This window comes from Equus przewalskii, chromosome 20, assembly GCF_037783145.1.
Source record: "Equus przewalskii isolate Varuska chromosome 20, EquPr2, whole genome shotgun sequence".
NCBI classification, from domain to species: Eukaryota; Metazoa; Chordata; class Mammalia; order Perissodactyla; family Equidae; genus Equus; species Equus przewalskii.
The window spans coordinates 4,862,644-4,883,729 of record NC_091850.1 but is presented as its reverse complement, the minus strand read 5'-3'; the positions used below and the strand labels follow the sequence as shown (position 1 = coordinate 4,883,729).

General features: G+C 39.7%; 1 protein-coding gene across 1 annotated transcript in view; it reads left to right on the top strand.

Moving 5' to 3' along the window:
• Positions 1-2,833: 2,833 nt before the first annotated feature.
• Positions 2,834-21,086, top strand: part of SLC30A5 (solute carrier family 30 member 5) — a 30,991-nt gene continuing 12,738 nt past the window's right edge. The window contains exons 1-5 of the mRNA XM_070586825.1: positions 2,834-3,314; positions 10,997-11,119; positions 12,311-12,377; positions 14,314-14,399; positions 19,186-19,273. Of these exons, the coding sequence (XP_070442926.1) occupies positions 3,232-3,314; positions 10,997-11,119; positions 12,311-12,377; positions 14,314-14,399; positions 19,186-19,273 (447 nt within the window). The 5' untranslated portion in view covers positions 2,834-3,231. The remainder of the gene's footprint in view (positions 3,315-10,996; positions 11,120-12,310; positions 12,378-14,313; positions 14,400-19,185; positions 19,274-21,086) is intronic.

The following is a 21,086-nucleotide window of genomic DNA, read 5'->3' as shown; positions in this document are numbered from 1 at the left end:
TGGAAGCTATCAGAAGGCACAAGACTCTTGGATCAGAGACAAAGGATTTTGTTACTCATGCTGGCCGCATGAGCCTCACATTTGCAACACTTCACCTTGCCTCTCCCACTCCCAAATCCCACGACGGTAATTCATGGCAGCCTAGGTAAATACTTAGCATACAACTGAGAGTTTAGGAAACTCGAGTCTTTTAAAGGGCAGCCAGCAAACCTGCCCAGGATTTGCCTTAAAAGGAGGCATCATCTTTATTATCCTGATCAGCCAACAAATCTTCCCTCTGCCCAAGAGAAAGATACCATCTTAATCTTCCAAGGCTGTTTGCTCTACAAACATCCTTGAAAACAGTCTGGAACAACAGCTGTAAATGCCTCTGTTCAAAAGACATGCAGAAACACAAGACACTCATAGAGAATTGTTTCCAAAATTTTTCTGCTTTTCAGTTTGTTTTCCACAGTGTGTTTCTACCAGTTGAATTTCTAATCAATTTGAGAAGAAAGGTAACACCATATTTTCTCTACTGTAGCATATAGTTGGTACTAGCACATAGTAGGCCGTTAATAAATATTACATTTTTGACTATTGAGTGGATGAATGGAAGGATAAATTCTTGAAAAACTTGGGGCATAATTATAATGAAACTTCAAGATCTGCTGTAAAATTCTGATCTTCTAGTTGAGAATGTCTAAATGTGAACCATTTCTCTCCGTCTCCTCATTTGCATCTTGCTAATCATTCCTTTAGATAATTAGGGTTCCACGGCAAAAAACAATTGTAGGAAATCTACTTCTATTGGCCTAAAAGAAAAGTATTGCAATTCTAACCTAATCAGAAACACCAACTGAATTCCAAGTTCCACTTGGGATGAAAGTTAATCTTGATTATACAGGTCATTTTACCTAGTTCTCTGAGCTCCAAAGGACTAGAACTAGCTGTAGAAAGACACAACAGTTGTTCCCCACTGCCATTCTGATTAGAAAATAGCAATTCTACAAAGAAATTGCTACCCAAAAAAATTGCTAGAAAAAAGGCACTTAGAGGAAGTGAAGCAAGAATGTCACTCTTTGCTGGGCCTTATACCCAATCCACCCAACTCTGGGCCAATGATTATCACCTGATGCAGGCAAAACATATGGACATTTTGTACAAACTAAATAAACGAACATAATGCTATGAAACATGCTGAATTTAAAACGCTAATATGGGCTGGCCCTGTGGCCCAGTAGTTAAGTTCACACACTCTGCTTCAGCAGCCCGGCGGTTTTGCTTGTTTGGATCCTGGGTGCAGACCTAGCACTGCTCATCAAGGAAGCAGCGTCCCACATCGTAGAACTAGAAGGATCTACAACTAGAATACACAACTATGTACTTGGGGGCTTTGGGGAGAAGAAGAAATGAAAAAGATTGGCAACAGATGTTAGCTCAGGGCCAGTCTTTAAAAAAAATAAATAAAACCCCAATATGATTGAGGGAGTACTGTATCTTTGCTCTCTTATTTGCCTTGCTGTCCTAAAAATAAAACAGCCAGTTATTTTACCAGCAAAACGAGTTTATTTGGAAACAGCAAAGGAATTGCAAACCGGGACAAGCAAGCTATAGCAAAAGTCACAGACAAGTCCTACAAGCATAGGAGAAAAATGTTATTTTACAGAGAGGAACGTTATTTTACAGAGAAAAAGGAGGAAGTTGTGAGGGATTGTTTTGAACAAAAGTCCAGTTGGTGGAAAGTGAGACTTCAGGGAGGTGATGCTTTCTCATTGGCTGAGTTGCCGGGGTCGTCTGTTTCTTGGGTGGGGGGGATGCACCCTAGGTCTCTTCCTGTTGGGGTCTATAATTCAGGATGCTTCCTGTAATTAACATCCAGAGGTAGTGCTTAAGGGCTCCCACTTCTGGCCTCCCGACTCCAGTTTAAATGAGGTTTCCCTTTATTAATTTTCATAGCCTCAAATAGGAAAATATGTCTTTAGTTTTTAATGGTCATGCCTTCCTCTGTATTCTACACATAGGATGCATCTTCCCACAATGCCTTTCTGCCATATCCAAAACCTTGTCTAAGTTCCAGGTCAGGCTCTGTCTATCAGTGAGCCTTTTCTGGTTATACTTATACCACACCTTATTTGGAAAACTTTAGCACGTGTGCCTTCAACCGGTAATGTTGCCAACCAGGGCTTCCTCTCAAACTGCTAAATATTTTCCACAATAGATTATGAAACCCCAGCAGGCAGAGGCTGTGATTCCTCATTCTTTTATATGTTACTGACTCTTTAGGCATATTCAAATTAAGTAGAGTATTGTAATCTAATCATAATTTACACTGCTCAAAACTCCATTTTCATCTCCAAATCGCAGTCCTCCAATTTCCCTATGAGCTATACTAATAGCCAACATTTACTGATTACCGTATACCAGTCACTGTTCTAGACGCTCGTCACGTATTAACACGTACAGTCCTCCCATCAATCCTATGATATAGATATTACTATTCCTGTTTCACAGATAAGAAACTTGAGGTACAGAAAGGCCCGGTGACACAACTAGTTAGTGGTAGAGTTGGGATTCACACCAAGACAGACACAAGAGCCCACTTTCTTAACTTTTTAGCAACAAAAAAACCACCCTTTTAAGGGCTGGTCCTACCCGGCCTGGTTTTACAGATGTGCCATAATGAAGTAGCACAGGTCAGCAGTCAGAATTTAAAAGAGATTCTGCTCCATTTAATCACATTTTCTACGGCCCCTCCCTCCGCGCTACAAGAACGCGCTGCGTCCCTGACGGCCCGTAGGTGGCGCTGCAGGGGCAGGCACTACGAGCTCTGGCCGGGTCAATGGGAGGGGCTGATCGGGGCGAGGATTCGATCCTTCACCCCACGGTGGGAGGAACTAGGGAAGGGCACAGGGTGGCGAGTGCGGCGTTGTGCGCAGGCGCAGGCTGGGCACTCCCCCGGGAACTGAGGGCTGCTGGGCCCGATGACGTGGCCTGGCAACGTCTGCTCCGGGGCGCCTCCGGGAAACCAGGCGCCGCCGGAACTGCCCGCGGCCTAGTCCCGACGCGCGTGAGCTCGTTAGCGGGAGCCGGGGACAGCGGCGGCGGCGGCGGCGGCGGTCTGGCCCGCGGGGACCTGACGGGGCCGCTGCCATGGGGGAGTGACGCGCCTGCGCCCGCTGTTCCGCGGCCGCGGCGAGACATGAGGAGACCCCGCGGCGGGGGCAGCGGCGGCGGCTCCTGAGCCCCGGCATGGAGGAGAAATACGGTGGGGACGTGCTGGCCGGCCCCGGCGGCGGCGGCGGCCTCGGGCCGGTGGACGTGCCCAGCGCTCGGTAAGGCACCGACCCGGCTTCGGCCTGCGGAGCCGCTCTCCCGTCGCCGGCTCGCTCCCTCGCACACCCGGACGGCAGCGGCCAGCTGGGCGGGTGCGCGCGGGCATCGGCGTCCGCCCCGGGCCCGCGCCCGCCGGGCTCGCTCGCTCGCTTCCAGGCTGCTCCGGCTCCTGTCGGCCCCGGCGTTGCCGCCGCGGAATGAATGCTGTGAAATCCAGGAAGCTTCTGCTTGAGTTTCTGGGTTTCGAGGCAGACGTTACCCCTAGAACTGCCAGCCGGTTCCCGTGACAGGTTTTTCTAATCCGTGAGAAGCATTTCTGTTGGCTGTTTCTCCCTGAAATAGTAGTTTAGTGACCGCTTAACCGCTCTGACGTCTCCCTGCCTAAGTTAGGGGGAGGTGTCACCGTCCTCTTTTCGGGCGGAGAAAAAAATCCAAACAGATGAACTTCACTGTTCAGGTTAACCCTGCACGTGAAGAATCCAGCCCGTCATCTAGTTTTAACTCGTTTGGTTTATTTTAGTTTATTTTATCGTTAAATAACAAATGTGTGCTCATTGTCAGAACATTCAAGCAGTACAGGCATCCATAGAGTAGAAAGTGAAATTTACCCTTTGCCCCCTCCCCCCGTTGCTCCCGCTGACCCCCAAGAGGCAGCACAGCGACCACTTTCAAGGGTGTGTTTCGTGACCTGCTCCAAGTTCTCAGGTTGTTTCAAAGGGCATAAAATATGGCCCAGCAGTTTGGTTGGAACTCGCAATCATTGCCTTCTTTTTTAGTGAGGTGGTAGTTCTCATTCTTGATTACTTCTTTTGAGACTTAAAGATCGTTTTGATAAATTCATTGGAACTGTAGCGGTGGCATTACTAACATAACTATTTTTTGTGAAAAGTAAAGAACATATAAAATGCTGGAGCCGACCTTAAATCAGCTGCATTTTTGTAGTATAAATTCAATTTTCTAATCTGTTTCGAGAAACTTATTTTGTAAATAACAGCATGTCCGAAATTATTTACTGAGACATGACAGCTAAATGCAATAGGCGATGCTCATCAGGATTTGATAGTAAAGGGGAAAATGCTATAAAGGCCAGTACTAGGTCCACTGACAAAATTGGACTGTGGATGATAGATTACATGAAGGTATCATATCTGTTAAATTTCCTGAAGTTGATAACTACTGATTTTATACGAGAATGTCCGTGGTCTTGGGAAATGCAAGTATTTAGGGGTAAAGGAACATGATGTATATAACTTAAATAGTTTAGGAGAAAAGTCTATGTGGAGAGAGAATAAGGCAAATGGGACAATACATTAACAATTAGGGAGTCTAGGTAAAGGTTATACTATTGCTGCAATTTTTCTGTAAACTTGAAGTTATTTTTAAATAGTTTAAAATTCTTTGCTCGAGAGCTTGTTGTCTTCGGTAGACGTGGTGAACAGTCCTTTCCCGTCTGTCTTGCATTATTTGCTTAGCAGAGCTGCCCTTCTGTTGTAGTTCATTGCAGAGTCACATTCAACTCAGGACTGGTTGGATTTTGAATGGATTCCAGGTCGCAAGAATTTTCCTTTGTATAGACTAAAAGTCAAACGCTGGTCATAATCTGTAACAAAAGCTAATTGACAAATCCTTTAATTGTGGATATTTTTATGCCTGAATTCGCAAATGTGAATTGTTTTACATGTTTCTGTTTTGGCTTCTGTAAGTCCTCTTTGCAGGAAAGGGCAGAGGGTGACAGTCAGCCTTTGTTGAGTACCTCCTCCTGTGTTCCAAGTGCTTTGAGTATAGCCGTCACTTAGTTCTTACAACAGCGCTCCAGACCAAGTAGTGGTCTCCTTGATTAGGAAACTGAGACGTAGAAAAGTTAAGTAATTTTCCAAAGATCACGCAACTAATAACTGGGAATCAGTTATCCTAAACCCCAGGCATAGTGCCTTCTACGTAGTAGACACTCGGATATTTATTGATTGAATCGAACTTGAATTACACGCAGTGCTTTTGTTTTTTAACTGAAGAACTGTGAACTGTTGCAGCGGGCAAAGCGCAAGAAACAGGTTTGAATGCAAACCCAAATTTCAGTACTTGCAGGTTTAGAGAACCGGAGACTTTTCTAACCCTTAACAGAAAAAACCAGTGATACCTTTGATGAGACTAGTTAATGGTAAATAATGATTTATAAGTTGGAGTGTGGATTGGATCCCCCTGAGTTGCTCAGAGGGTCAGCGAGTGGCTCAAGGGCTGCTGCCCCTGTTTAAGAGCCTCCTTCTCCTTGTGCCCCATCTCTCCCCCTTAGTAAAGGAAGCTCTTCGTTGTTTCCCTCCACAACGTGAACTAGGAATGTCTACTTATTAGTATATGGTTACCTGGCCTTAGCTAGTGTTTCCTCTTTAGCCCAAAAGGAAGACTTCATTGAGACTTTAAAAATCAAAGTATCCAACTTTAAAATTAAATGTTAAAATAATTTTCCTAATTTAATAATGGTAGCAAAAGATCTTTAACATATGTTACATGAAAAGTCACATTGTCAAAATATGGGTAAACTTGTGAATATATGAAAGTATCTAAAATATATGTGTGTCTGTACATGAAGATGCAAAGGGAAACGTTTGGAAGGATGTACCCAATTGATCACCTGTGAGGAAGAAATTGGTAATGACTTTAAAACTTTTGTAATAACCAGCTACTCAGGAGTTATTTTTGTAATCTGTTTTTTAAAAATTAAAAAGAGAATAAAGAAAATCAGTGTCAGATCGTAATAGTAATATATTATAAAGAAATATTTCATGTTCCATGTGACTAAATCCTGCTATTAAAGTGTCAGATTTTTAAGGTTTTGTAAATGCTTTAAACAAAAGTTATTTAGAAATAATTTCACATGTTGCCCTGTCTTCTTAAAATGAGTGTATTAAATACAATTTACTTGTTCCTTGGTGACTTCTGGTCATTATGAGCATCGTCTGTGACCCGAGCTTAAATACAGTCATTTCTTCAAAGGCTCCTTCCTAGTACTCGTGTTCTATATGTGCTGCTCTCTGTTAGTTTGAAAAACCCTTTCCCTTTTCTTGCCTTGTAATTCCTGTTTTAATACACACGTAGCTCAAACTCTGAAGATGACCTTCTCTTCCCTAGTTACGCTTAGTATCTTCTAGTCCATTCTCTTAGAACAATTACTTACCTGGGTCACATAAACATTTGTTTACTTGCCTGCCTTTTTTAGACCTCAATCTCCGTGAGGTCAGGATCTCTGTTACGCATTTACTGGCTTGGATAGTGCCTAGAAATGTGTTTAGTTAGTTGTAAGGAACCAAACTAAGAGGGCTTTAAACAAATAGGGATGTATTCTCACATAAAAGAAACCAGAGCTTGCTGGTGTTTGTTCAGTTACGCCATCTAGGACCCAGATTCTGTCTTTGCTCTTTGCCATCCTAAGCGTATTGGCTTTCATATTCAGGCTTGTTATAAAATGGATAACTTTTTTAAATAATGTAAACATCTCGATAACATTTTTTGGATAAACTTTAGATTGAAGTCCTTCCTTGAAAGCAGAAAGAAGGTGGAAGTAGCTCCAGCTGCATCTTGCCTTTTTATCATGACAGAGCCACCCTGGTAGACTTCTCTTAGGTCTCATTGACATCTGGCACATACTAAGTGAGCAAGTAATGTTTGGAGAGTGGCTAAATAGCCCCATGGTGGATGTACAAGGCTCTTTGCTGACATCAAGAATTCCCAGACTGCTGTGATTTTTTAAATTTATTTATTTATTTGTTTGTGAGGAAGATTTGCCCTGAGCTAACATCCATTGCCAATCCTCCTCTTTTTTTGCTTGAGGAAGATTTGCCCTGAGCTAACATCTGTGCCAGTCTTCCTCTGCTCTGTATGTGGGATGCCTCCACAGCATGGCTGATGAGTGGAACAGGTCCACACCCAGGATCTGAACCCTCGAACGCCAGGCTGCCGAAGCGGGCCTCACAGAACTTTAACCACTCGGCCGAGGGGCTGGCCCCTGGACTGCAGTGATTTTTAATGTACCTATGTCTATTTTCCCTAGTCTTTGTCTCCCCACAACCCCTTTCTCATTGACAGTATTGTTATTCTTTGTGTCCTTCTATCCTGCTGCCTTATTTTCACACCTAGTTAAGAGCTTAAGGAGGAAGGCACTTGAGATCTGAACTTCCCTCTGTGCTTGATTTCATTCTTTCCTTTCATTCTGAATTCATAGTGGGGTTGCTGATAGTTTAAATTGCCGGAAACTTGACTGCCATCTGTGAGTCCATTACTGCACTCTGTAAGTTGTCGTACTAGACGTGACTGTATCACAAGTGAAATTGTGGAGTTAACTTTCTTTCCTTTGGTAAACATTTGCTGAGCATATATTATGAAAGTCCCAGTGTTAGGAACTGAATAAACAAAGGATTTCTACCTAGTGTTATTGGCTAATTTTGAATTGCTACCATGACCAGAATGTTTAATTAGCATTAATATAGTTAATGTTCTTAAGTCTATATGAGTTTTTTAGCTTAAAATGGGCCAAAATCTAAATCCTAGGTTTTAATATGCATTCTGTCTTTCATATTTAAAAATAATTTTACTGTTCATGTGGGCCAATGTGAATGTATAATTGGGAACAGTTTAGAAAATAGGAACCCTCAAAACCTTTTGGCTGAACTTTGATTTTCTGTATGATGTTAAAAAGAGCATACTTAAGAGACATGGGCTTGCCCCTGGTTAAGTCTGGGCTTCCACTTCCCAATTTGTGACATGAGAGGAATTGGCTTAGAGAATCTCTAAGGTGTTTTTCAGCTTTTAAATGTTAGCGTTCAATTTTTTCTAGCACACATACCTTTGCTTTCGTACCTAGACAGTTAGTAGGGATTTGGTAGATTTTCCATGTTGTAGTTCGTGTTTTTAGCCAGTCTGCAAACAACCTAGAAACAAAATACACTTGATTTTTTTTCTTGTTATAGCCATACTTTTAAGTTTTTTATCGTTCTTTTTTCATTGAGATATCATTTACATCCAGTAAAATGCATAGATTTTAAAGGTACCAGTTTGCATTTTTCACAAACACGTGCCCTTATAACTTTCAGCACAATCAAGCTATAGGACATTTTCATCACCCCGGAAAATCTCCTTGATCTTTTAATCAGAAAATGCAGGGCTGGCCTGGTGGCTCAGTGGTTAAGTTCCCACGTCCTGCAGCCCAGGGTTCACCAGTTCGGATCCTGGGTGCAGACCTACATACTGCTTGTCAAGTTGTGCTGTGGCAGGCGTCCCACATATAATGTAAAGGAAGATGGGAACGGATGTTAGCTCAGGGCCAGTCTTCCTCAGCAAAAAAGAGGAGGATTGGTGGCAGATATCAACTCAGGGCTAATCCTCCTCAAAAAACAGAACATGTGGGGCCGGCCCCATGGCGGAATGGTTAAGTTTGCGTGCTCTGCTGCAGGTGGCCCAGGGTTTTGTCAGGTTGAATCCTGGGCGCGGACATGGCACCGCTCCTCAAGCCACCCTGGGGCAGCGTCCTGCATACCACAACTAGAGGGGACCACAACTAGGAATGTACAGCTGTGTACTGGGGGGCTTTGGGGAACAAAATAAAATAAAATCTTTAAAAAAAAAAAAACATGTAATGAAGTTTATACTGTTAGAGGTGGGTTAAATAGGAAGTTCTGTCTTTTAGGATGTGACTTCCATTAGTCCACAATAACGTTTTCATTTGTGTCTTGATAATTGATTATCACATTGTTAAAATCCCCAGATTGTCCTAAAAAAGGCCCCCCAGTCTATATTCATGATAAGAAAAACCGCTTTGTTCCAAATCTGATTTTCTTTAATTTATGTAATTTTATCTGGACAGATATATATACATAAAACAGAAAGTGAGCCATCTTGAATGGTAAAGATGTTGGAATTGCTAAGATTCATTCTTTCAGAGACTGAAATTTATTTTAATAGTTGCATCAAATTCTTGCTAAAATAGATATTTCCATGTCTTTTTAAGCAGATTACTAATTGTTTAATATAACATAGTTCTTTCTTGTTGATTCAGTGCCTTGGTACTTGATGTTTCACGCTCATCAGTTTTTATACCGTCCTGCGTACATTGATACCTCCATTATATGTCAGATTGTTTTAGCTCTACTATTTGAATGACCCAGGTTTCCCTTAAACTTCTCTGTTAGCTTTTTGTATTTTTTTCTCCCATTGGTAGAAACTTCTTATTCCTGCCAGTGTGCTGTCCTTGGACATCCCTTACTTCTTGTCAATGTGTTAACACCTGTTTGATGTAAGCTTTAAAAATGGCCTCTTGAGGGCTGGCTGGTGGCATAGTGGTAGAATTCATGTGTTACGTTTCTGCTGCCTGGGGATCACGGGTTCAGATCCCAGGTGTGGACCTACACACTGCTCATCAAGCCATGCTATGGCAGCGTCCCACGTACAAAAAATAGAGGAAGATTGGCACGGGTGTTAGCTCAGGGACAGTCTTCCTCAAGCCAAAAGAGGAAGATTGGCAACAGATGTTTGCTCAGGGCCAGTCTTCCTCGCCAAAAAAAAAAAAATTGGTCTCCTGAGTGGTTTGTACAAGATGATCTGTTAGGGTGGGGGAAAAGATTAGACTCTCTCAGCTTTTTATCTCATTCTTTTTAATTTCTAATTTGTGTATGTTTTATAAAGTATATATAACATCAGTACTAAGTACATGTTTATAATATACAGATAAATAATGGGTTCCATGTGCAAAATTCTTTTGCTACTAGAAGGGTATGATCAAAGACTACTGGGCTAGGAAACTGAGATAATTTCTTCTCTATTTTCTAGTTTCTCTTTCAGGAGCTCCTTTTTCCTTTCTTTTTATGACAACCTAATTTTTCCATGGATGCAGTATTATTTCTTACCTCAGAGAATATTATTTATAGTTCTTTGTTGTTTTCTGCTATTCCCTATGATCTCTGTATCTTTTAAATTTCTTTGTTGTTTTTGTTTGTTTGGTCTCGTGTTATAGGCTTATCGTGAAGGATTGATTATCCATGGTTAGCCATTCAGATTTGAATGACACCCAGAAAGCTAGTTAGACCTGTGTGGGGCTTGTCCCCTAGTGGGCTTCTCCAGAGAAGGGTTCTCCTACTGGGAGACTGAAGCCTGGCTGTTAGGGTATTGGAGTTCAGTGAGGGAAGGGAGGTGGGGTGGCATAAGAAGGGAAACTTCCTTTATCTCCTGATTTTGGTGCAGCACCTCATCCCTCCGCTCCAGTGGCTAAGCCTCACGTGTCCTGTCCTGACTGAGGAGGCATAGTTGCCTGGCTGTGCTAGGTAGGAATCTGGGCATCTGCCTGGAAGACTTCCTAATGATCCTCTTCTTTTCAGCTCCCCAGGCCCTTGCTGAGCTGCTTCAGATTCCTGAGCCTTTTCAGGACTTAGTTTGGCCTTTATTTTTTTAATAGACTGTATCTATACATATATGTTTATATACATTAAAAAGAATCTGGAAGTATGTATACCAAAATGTTAATAGTAGTTATCACATTAATAGTGAATTGTTTGGTTTTTTGTTTCATTTTTTGTTTATGTATATTTATGGTTTTTATAATGATGCCTGTTACTTGTGTAATAAGAAGAAACCAAAGATGACAGAGTTCCTTGTGATTTCAGTGACGCTGAAACTTGTTTCTGTTTTTATTTTTCAGATTAATGAAATATATTGTGTTACTGTGTTTCAGTAAATTTTTGAAGGCCGTGGGACTTTTTGAATCATATGATCTCCTAAAAGTAGTTCACATTGTTCAGTTCATTTTTATATTAAAACTGGGGTGAGTGTGTGATTCTTTATTTCCTTAATTTTCTTTCATTTCTTTGAAAATCCTGTTTTAACTGATTATCTTTAGGAAATTTTATGTAGAATATTTTGTGCAATTTATTCCTTCTGACAAGTATTTGATAAATTTTTTTAAAAATAGAGTACCTGAGGTTAGAGGTACGAAGAGACTGGGTTGTTTTTTGTTTTTTGTTTTTAAAAAAAGGATTGTTGTGCTATAATAGCTTACCAAAACATAGACTTGACTTTAGTTTGTGTTAATGAGGTTTTTGCAAGTTTCTTCTGTCTGGCTTAATAGAAGACAGCTGGACTCTCATGTCTGCTTCGGCTTTCAGTCTGTTGCAGCGTCTCACATCCACGCCCCTGAGAGAATAAGAGTGAAAGGAGAAATAACTGTCTTCGTATTTTTACAGAAGTAGTTTTGACCTCACAGACCCCTTGAAAGGGTCTCAGGGGCCCTAGGGATTCCCAGACCGTACCACTGGTGTAGTCCGGCCTTCCTCGAGACACAGAATGTTACCTGAGACTTGTCTTGGCACAGGTGTTCCTTATTTTCTGAATTAAACCGTGCTGGGTATGTTCACTACATGCTCCCTTCACAGCACAGCGTCCTGATATAGTATAAAGTTTACCTTATTCTGCATATAAGAAATTCTCTCTGAATAAAGTTTTCTGGACCATGAGATTGATAATGGCCACCTTCAGTGTTAACAAAAATCTGTTAGAAACTCCTGTGTGTATAATATTAGTAATTATGGAAAGTGATTCTTGATGAGGAAATTTTAAGCACGAGTTGTATGTATGCATTTTTATATAACTTATTTGGGGAATGTGAAAGGTAGGGACATATAATTAGTATTTTCTTCATTTATATTATTTCAGAATTTGTTATTACTAAATTTTGGAGAAGATAAGAATTGTTTTCTTTGGTAGTTCAAAGTATGAAAAAATAGTAAGACTCCTTTTGTGGCTTTTGAACTCATTTTTAAGGCAATTACAAAAGAAAAATTCCCAAAATGTTGCAGTGGAAGCCTTATTAAAATAAATATAGTTCTCCAGTATAATTCCTTTAGAGGATAACATACTTTTCAAGTTCTAGTATATTTGTTTAAAATGTGTCTTTACTTAAATCACACCTTTTATATGATTGATTAATATTGACATATTAATAATTCAATATTCACAGGACTGCATTTTTTATGGTTTTGTTTCAAAAGCCATTTTCTTCTGGGAAAAATATAACCAAACACCAGGTGAGTTCTTTTGCAGAATCCTTTTTTCCTAGCAGCTTCCCATTCAGTGGGCCAGGAGACAATGCTCTTTCCTTGATCAGGGTTACCTTATGAATAATTTAAGTGCACAGCAGAATATTTCCAGAGTTAGCCTGCTCTTGATTTGTCTTTTCAGAATTGAGGCTTCAAGAGCAAACTAGAGGGACCGGCCTGGTGGCGCAGTGGTTAGTTCACACATTCTGCTTTGGCGGTCTGGGGTTCACCAGTTCGGATCCCAGGTGCAGACTTATGCACTGCTTGTCAAGCCATACTATGGTAGGCGTCCCACACATAAAGTAGAGGAAAATGGGGGTGCCAGCCCGTGGCCGAGTAGTTAAGTTCACACGCTCCACTTCGGTGCCCTGGGGTTTTGCCAGTTCGGATCCTGGGTGCGGACATGGCACCACTCATCAAGCCATGCTGAGGCAGCATCCCACATGCCGCAACTAGAAGGACCCATAACTAAAAATACACAACTATGTACCCGGGGGCTTTGGGGAGAAAAAAGAAAAATAAAATCTTTAAAAAAAAAACAACAAAAGGTAGAGGAAGATGGGCACAGATGTTAGTTCAGGGCCAATCTTCCACAGCAAAAAAAGAGGAGGATTGGCAGCAGAATCTTAGCTCAGGGCTAATCTTCCTCAAAACAAAAAAACCAGCAAACTATAAAGTGGGAAGATAATGGAATCTCTATGGGGCTGGCCCCGTGGCCGAGTGGTTAAGTTTGCGCACTCCACTGCACGCAGCCCAGTGTTTCGTTGGTTCGAATCCTGGGCACGGACATGGCACTGCTCATCAAACCACACTGAGGCAGCATCCCACATGCCACAACTAGAAGGACCCACAACGAAGAATATACAACTATGCACCGGGGGGCTTTGGGGAGAAAAAAGGAAAAAATAAAATCTAAAAAAAAAAAAGATAATGGAATCTTTAAAAATACAGAAAAGAGTAGAAAATTTTTCAAGCATGCTTGTAATTATTTTCTTAAATACAGGATCCTTATTCTGAAAGGTTTACAAATCAGACAGAGATGTGCCCAGGAGCCTAGTACAAATGTCATTGGGAGGCAGATAAGCATAGGGGTTAAGAATGAGGCCTCTGGAGTCAGTCAAATTCCTGCTCTGTCTGTCCTACTTGCTAACTCTTACTTTGGGCAAGTTGCTTAAATTTCTCTACCTTAATTTTCTCACTGGTACAGTGGAAATAATAATACCCTCCTAGTGGAGCTATGAGGAATAAATGAATTAATACATGTAAAGTTCTTAAAATAGTGCCTGGCATGCAGTGAGGATGCAATACGTATTAGCTGTCAGCATCATTGTTCCCTTTAGGCAGCTGAGGTTCAAATGCATCCCAGAAATGTCCAGTATTCTGCATAGTCCTCTCACATTAGCGCCTCTTTGGAGAGTAGATAGACCTACTACATGTCTGCTTTATACCACAACTTAGAAGCCAGTGCCGTGATTCTTTATCAAAATGACAAATTTAAATACCTCTGTTTTAGAGACCAAGGATGTTTTTTAAAGTAAGATTAATATTTTAAACCCTGTCTTATCTTTTTTCTCTCTTTTCAAATAATTAAAGCACTGTATATTCCTGATAGAAAAGAATTTAAAGATTAAAACATTAAGTATTCTAGCAAACTAGTAAACTAATGAAAAAGAAAACAGAAAATTGTACTCTAGAGGAAAAGATTTCAAGATCTAACAACAGAAATGGAAAACAGAATACTGTCTTGCAAATCTAGATTTAGTCAAGGAATCTTAACATTTTCTATTTAATTTCAAAGTATGTAATTATTTAGCCTTTAAAATACTTGCGTTACCATTATTATCTTTCTCTCTGTTTTAAGATTTTGAGATATTTAGCAAAACATAGATGACTGAAATTTTTTATTTTTTTTCTCCGTTTGTAGTGGATCAAAATATTTAAACACGCAGTTTCTGGATGTATCATTTCACTCTTGTGGTTTTTTGGCCTCACTCTTTGTGGACCACTAAGGTAAATAAAATGCATATTTTGAATGTTTGTTTATATTTCTTCATTTTGAATATATAATGAGTACTTATTTAGTTTGTGGACTAATTCTTTGGTGAATACTATTAATGTTTTGTTCATGGTCTATCATAGATATTTTAGTAGAGTTCAAAGAGTTTCAGAAAATTTTTAACATAAGTGGCTTTTTTATCATTCATTGATGATCACTTTACCAACTGATTTTAGAAACTTAAAGAGCTGAAATGGTAAATAAAATCAACCAATAAGGAGAGCAAACTCTTTAAAAGTACTCTCTTTGTTTTTGGGGGGTTTTTTTTGCACAACTCTGAAAGCACTCTAGAACCCGCAGAAAATGCTTGAAAGATTTGGGTGTAAACAACTCTCTTGGGAATAGTGGGTCAATCATCAGAGTAAAGATGAGTTAACTCTCCTCTCACAGTCCCCTAGAGCTAAATGGAGTAGTCTTTTGGTGTCAGTGGGCCAATTGAGGGTGGAACATGCGTAAGGACCACTTAATTTAATGGGAATTGTAACCTGTGCAGCTGTGCATAAGCATTCTTTTAGTATTTCTTTATCTCTAACAAGTTTTATTTTTTGGGTAAAAGTATAAGAAAAAGTACCTTGCCATTGATGAAGGAGGAATATGAGGACCAAAAGAAAGAGCTAAGATGAAGGTTGTTCTAAGGAAATCTAACTCAGAATAGCAGGGTGGACAGTGTAGAAAGTGATAGGTGGGAATACTTAGTGAAAATCCTTTCCCCTCTCCCAGCCAATAGAATAGCTTCTGGATTTGGGTTCCTTCGGTTTGTTTACCCTGTGCTTTGTCCGTGACAGCAGCACCATCCTGGAGTGGTGGGAGAGCCGGCTGAAATTCCTCAGCTTAGAGAGAGCTTTTTCAATATATGCTTGAATATGATTGAGTGGTGGTATTGTTTAACATCCCTAATGTTTTAAATTTCTTATTCATAAAGTTATGTTTTGGTCCATGTGTTGTTACATCACTGTCCCTATGTGTTAGCATAGGGAAGGAAAGGGAAAAATTCATAAATTCTTATTTGGCTCCTGATTTAGTCATCTACTTCCTGTTTTTACAACCCCGCACTGCCACCAGCTCCACTGCCAACACTGCCCCTCTCATTCTAAAACCATCAGGCTATTTCTTGATTAGAAAGAAACACCTTTGGAACAAAATGGGCATAGAAGGAAACTACCTCAACATAATAAAGGCCATATACGACAAACCCATAGCCAACATCATACTCAATGGGCAAAAACTGAACCCCATCCCCCTGAAAACAGGAACAAGACAAGGATGCCCTCTATCACCACTCTTATACAACATAGTACTGGAGGTCCTGGCCAGAGCAATCAGGCAAGAAAAAGGAATAAAAGGAATCCAAATAGGGAGGGAAGAAGTGAAACTCTCGCTGTTTGCAGACGACATGATCTTATATATAGAAAACCCCAAAGAATCCATTGGAAAACTGTTAGAAGTAATCAACAACTACAGCAAAGTTGCAGGGTATAAAATCAATTTGCATAAATCAGTAGCATTTCTATACTCCAGTAATGAACCAACAGAAAAAGAACTCAAGAATACAGTACCATTCACAATCGCAACAAAAAGAATAAAATACCTTGGGGTAAATTTAACTAAGGAAGTGAAGGACCTATATAATGAAAATTACAAGGCCTTTCTGAGAGAATTGGATGACGACATAAGGAGATGGAAAGACATTCCATGTACGTGGATTGGAAGAATAAACATAGTTAAAATGTCCGCTCTACCTAAAGCAATCTACAGATTCAACACCATCCCAATCAGAATCCCAATGACATTCTTTACAGAATTAGAACAAAGAAGCCTAAAATTCATATGGGGCAACAAAAGACCCCGAATTTCTAAAGCAATCCTGAGAAAAAAGAACAAAACGGGAGGCATCACAACCCCTGACTTCAAAACATACTACAAAGCTACAGTAATCAAAACAGCATGGTACTGGTACAAAAACAGGTGCACAGATCAATGGAACAGAACTGAAAGCCAAGAAATAAAACCACACATCTATGAACAGCTTATCTTTGACAAAGGAGCTGAGGGCATACAATGGAGAAAAGAAAGTCTCTTCAACAAATGGTGCTGGGAAAACTGGAAAGCCACATGTAAAAGAATGAAAATTGACCATTCTTTTTCACCATTCACCAAAATAAACTCAAAATGGATTAAAGACCTAAAGGTGAGACCTGAAACCATAAGGCTTCTGGAAGAAAACATAAGCAGTACACTCTGACATCAGTATTAAAAGGATCTTTTTGGACACCATGCCTTCTCAGAGAAGGGAAACAATAGAAAGAATAAACAAATGGGACTTCATCAGATTAAAGAGCTTCTTCGAGGCAAATGAAAACAGGATTGAAACAAAAAAACAACCCACTAACTGGGAAAAAATATTTGCAAGTCATATATCTGACAAAGGCTTAATATCCATAATATATAAAGAACTCTCACAACTCAACAACAAAACATCAAACAACCCAATCGAAAAATGGGCTGGAGACATGAACAGACATTTCTCCAAAGAAGATATACTGATGGCCAATAGGCACATGAAAAGATGTTCATCATCGCTGATCATCAGGGAAATGCAAATCAAAACTACACTAAGATATCACCTTACACCCGTTAGAATGACAAAAGTATCTAAAACTAATAGCAACAAATGTTGGAGAGGTTGTGGAGAAAAAGGAACCCTCATCCACTGCTGGTGGGAATGCAAACTGGTGCAGCCACTGTGGAAAACAGTATGGAGATTCCTCAAAAATTAAAAATAGAGCTACCATACGATCCAGCCATCCCACTACTGGGTATTTATCCAAAGAGCTTGAAGTCAGCAATCCCAAAAGTCCTGTGCACCCCAATGTTTATTGCAGCACTGTTTACAATAGCCAAGACGTGGAAGCAACCTAAGTGTCCAGCAACAGACGAATGGATAAAGAAGATGTGGTACATATATACAATGGAATACTACTCAGCTGCAAAACAGAACAAAATCATTCCATTTGCAATAACATGGATGGACTTTGAGAGAATTATGTTAAGTGAAATAAGCCAGCGAGAGAAAGATAATCTGTGTATGACTCCACTCATATGAGAAATTTAAAATTATGGACTAAGAACAGTTTAGTGGATACCAGGGGAAAGGTGGGGTGGGGGGGTGGGCACAAAGGGTGAAGTGGTGCACCTACAACATGACTGACAAACATTAATGTACAATTGAAATTTCACAAGATTGTAACCTATCAATAACTCAATAAAAAAAAAAAAGAAAGAAACACCTTTGGTATTTCATAGCCTTTCTTATTTTAGGTTAGTATTGTTCTGTTGATATATTTCTTTTCTTAAATTATAAGCTCCCAAATATTAATAGAACTAAAGTTATTGCTGCGTTCCATCATTACAGATTTTTGGGTAAAGAGGGAAAATGAAAATTTTTTTTTCTTTTTGAGAAAGATTAGCCCTGAGCAAACTGCTGCCAATCCTCCTCTTTTTGCTGAGGAAGACTGGTCCTGAGCTAACATCCGTGCCCATCTTCCTGTACTTTACGTGTGGGACGCCTACCACAGCATGGCTTGCCAAGTGGTGCCATGTCCACACCCGGGATCCGAACCGTCGAACCCCAGGCTGCCTTCATTTTTATGGCAGTTTTTTGAAATATAATTGATATACCATAAAATTCAGTCTGTCTTAGTCCATTTGGGCTACTATAACAAAAATACTATAAACTGGGTGACTTATAAAAAACAGAAGTTTATTCTCACAGTTCTGGAGGCTGGGAAGTCCAAGATCAAGGTGTCAGCATGTCAGCATGTTCACATTCTGGTGAGGGCCCTCTTCCTGGTCCATAACTGGTGCCCTTTTGCCATGCCCTCACGTGGTGGAAGGGGTGAGGGGTCTCTGGCAGGTCTCTTTTATAAGAACACTAATCCCATTCATGAGGGCTCCACCCTCATGACCTAAATACGTCCCAAAGGCCCCACCTCCAAATACCATCACAGTGAGGATTGGGTTCAACATGTGAATTTGGGGGGACAGACATTCAGTTGATAGAACTTTTAAAGTGTACAATTCAGTATTTCTAGTATTCTTAGAATTTTATTCACTTTTACTGCAGTACAATAATCCATTGAATGGATATACTCTGTATTATCTACTCTCTTATCACTGGGCATTTAGGTTGTTTCTGGTTTGGGCCTACTGCAAACAATGCTCGTATGAGCAGTCTTAGAAGTGTTTCCTGGGGCTGGCCCCGTGGCTGAGTGGTTAAGTGGCCGAGTGGTTAAGTTAGCGCGCTCTGCTGCAGGCGGCCCAAATCCCGGGCACGGACATGGCACTGCTCATCAAACCACGCTGAGGCAGCGTCCCACATGCCACAACTAGAAGGACCCACAACGAAGAATATACAACTATGTACTGGGGGGGCTTTGGGGAGAAAAAGGAAAAAAAATAAAATCTTTAAAAAAAAAAAGAAGTGTTTCCTGGTACATGTATACAAGAAATCTGTGTGATAGAATCCTACAGGTAGTATTGTTGAGTGTTTGTAGCTTCAGCCTGTCTAAGGTAGATAATGCCAAAATAGTTTTCAAAGCTGTTGTACCTATTTTTTCATAATGTTTTATGAAATCAAGGGGAGATATTTATTTTCTTTTCTCTTACTCTAGTTGAATTCATGTCATGCTTCCTGATAAAGATCGGATATATTTCATGAATAATAATGGTTTATTTTTGTAGGACTTTGCTGCTATTTGAACACAGTGATATTGTTGTCATCTCACTACTCAGTGTTTTGTTCACTAGTTCTGGAGGAGGACCAGCAAAGGTAGAATTTTCCATTACTAGTTACTTGAAAATTGAAAGTATACATGTAAAATATGATCCAAAGTATATAGTATCTTTTAGCGTTTAAAAGAATACAGGGGCTTTTTCTGCTAATTTTAAGTTTTAAAATAATACGGAAAGGTAACTTCTACCCAACTCAAGTATACTATCAAAACCAGGAAATTGACAATGGTACAATCCATAGACATGATTCAGACTTCACCAGTTTTCATACACTGTGTGTGTGTGTGTGTGTGTGTGTGTGTATAGATTCGTGTAACCACCACTGCAATCAAGATGCAGAAGTGATTATCACAAAGATCTCCTTCATGCTGTACCTGAACCCCTCTCTTGCCTCATTCTTTTTTGAACATACCTAAAAACTTGTTATAAGTAAAGTCTGATGAACATTTATCCAACATTTTGCCAACTAGGCAACCCTATTTACCTTAAGTAATTTAAGTACTATCCCCTTTTGGTAAATGAGTCACCAATCTACAATTCCAAATTCTTAGGACTACAGTATTTCTGTTTTACCAAATTAAATGCTTCCTGTGCATGGTGCATTGTCCTAGTTACAGGGAAAAGGAGAAATAAAGACAAATAAAGTATAATAGTCCCTGTTCTGGAAGGGGCTTTCAGGCTAAGAATGGAGGCAGATGAAAAAAATAAAGTGAACAAAGTAACATGCTAAGGAGAGCAGAGAGACTACCCAGCTTGTAGATTTCACATTGTATCCTTAGTATTAAGCACATGCCACTGTTTCAGCCTTTCCCCTCCCTGTAGAGTGCTCCATAATAAATGTCAAATGGATTGAAGAGTTATGTGGTTAAAGAAAAAGATATTTGTAAAAACATAGAGTAAAATACAGATTGATAACTAATCTGTGGGCAGCGAAGAACTTTCTGAGCATAAAAGAAATGGAAAAAAATCACAAAGGGAAAACTCAGTACATTTGACTTCATAATGCTTACAGACTTTTATGTAACAGAAATCATTGTACAAACAACAATAAAATATTGCCACAAATAAAGGTTTTGCATGTATTTTAAAATATAAACGTACTGAAATCAGGTAAGAAAAATACTTAAGATCTTCAACAAATGAGCGAAAGACAGGGAAAGACAGCTCACAGAAGAATTATCAATGACTTTAAAACATTAAAAAACCAAAAATTTTGCTGCACTAATAATAGAAATGAGAGTCTAGATCTTGCATGTCCTCTCATTAGTATCAATAATGAGTCTGGGCATCTATCCACGACTCAGTGATTTTGTTTTCTTTGTTATGACTCTGAAGCACTACAAAATTCTCAGTTGCCACTCTTTGTTAACAAAAGATTAAATTATATTCTCAGTATTTGAGTGTTGTTGATGTTGCCATATCCTAATTCAGTGAAAATAATGAAATTTTAAAATGTGTGGTTTATTTATACTGACTTTTGTCAGAATAACAGAGAATGTATCGCATGTAGTGGTAATCACCTAATGAATGAAATCCTCACTTTTCGTTTTAAACTTCTATTTAATGAAAGTATCTGGTATCCTACCTGTAAATTTGTAAATATAGATTGTATAAAAGTGCTGTTTACATGGCTTTTATACCCAAAATTCTGAAGTGTTTGCATAAACTAGGCTAGTGTGTCCTTTCTATAATTTTCTTTTTTCAAAATTCTTTCCCTGGAATGAGAACATAGACTTAAAAATTTATCAGCTTTTAAATGCTTTATATCTTTACTAGATACTAGAAATGACTTAGCTAGTTTTCTTAATATGCCCTCTTCGTTCTTTTTTCCTAGAAAAGTGCTAACTAGA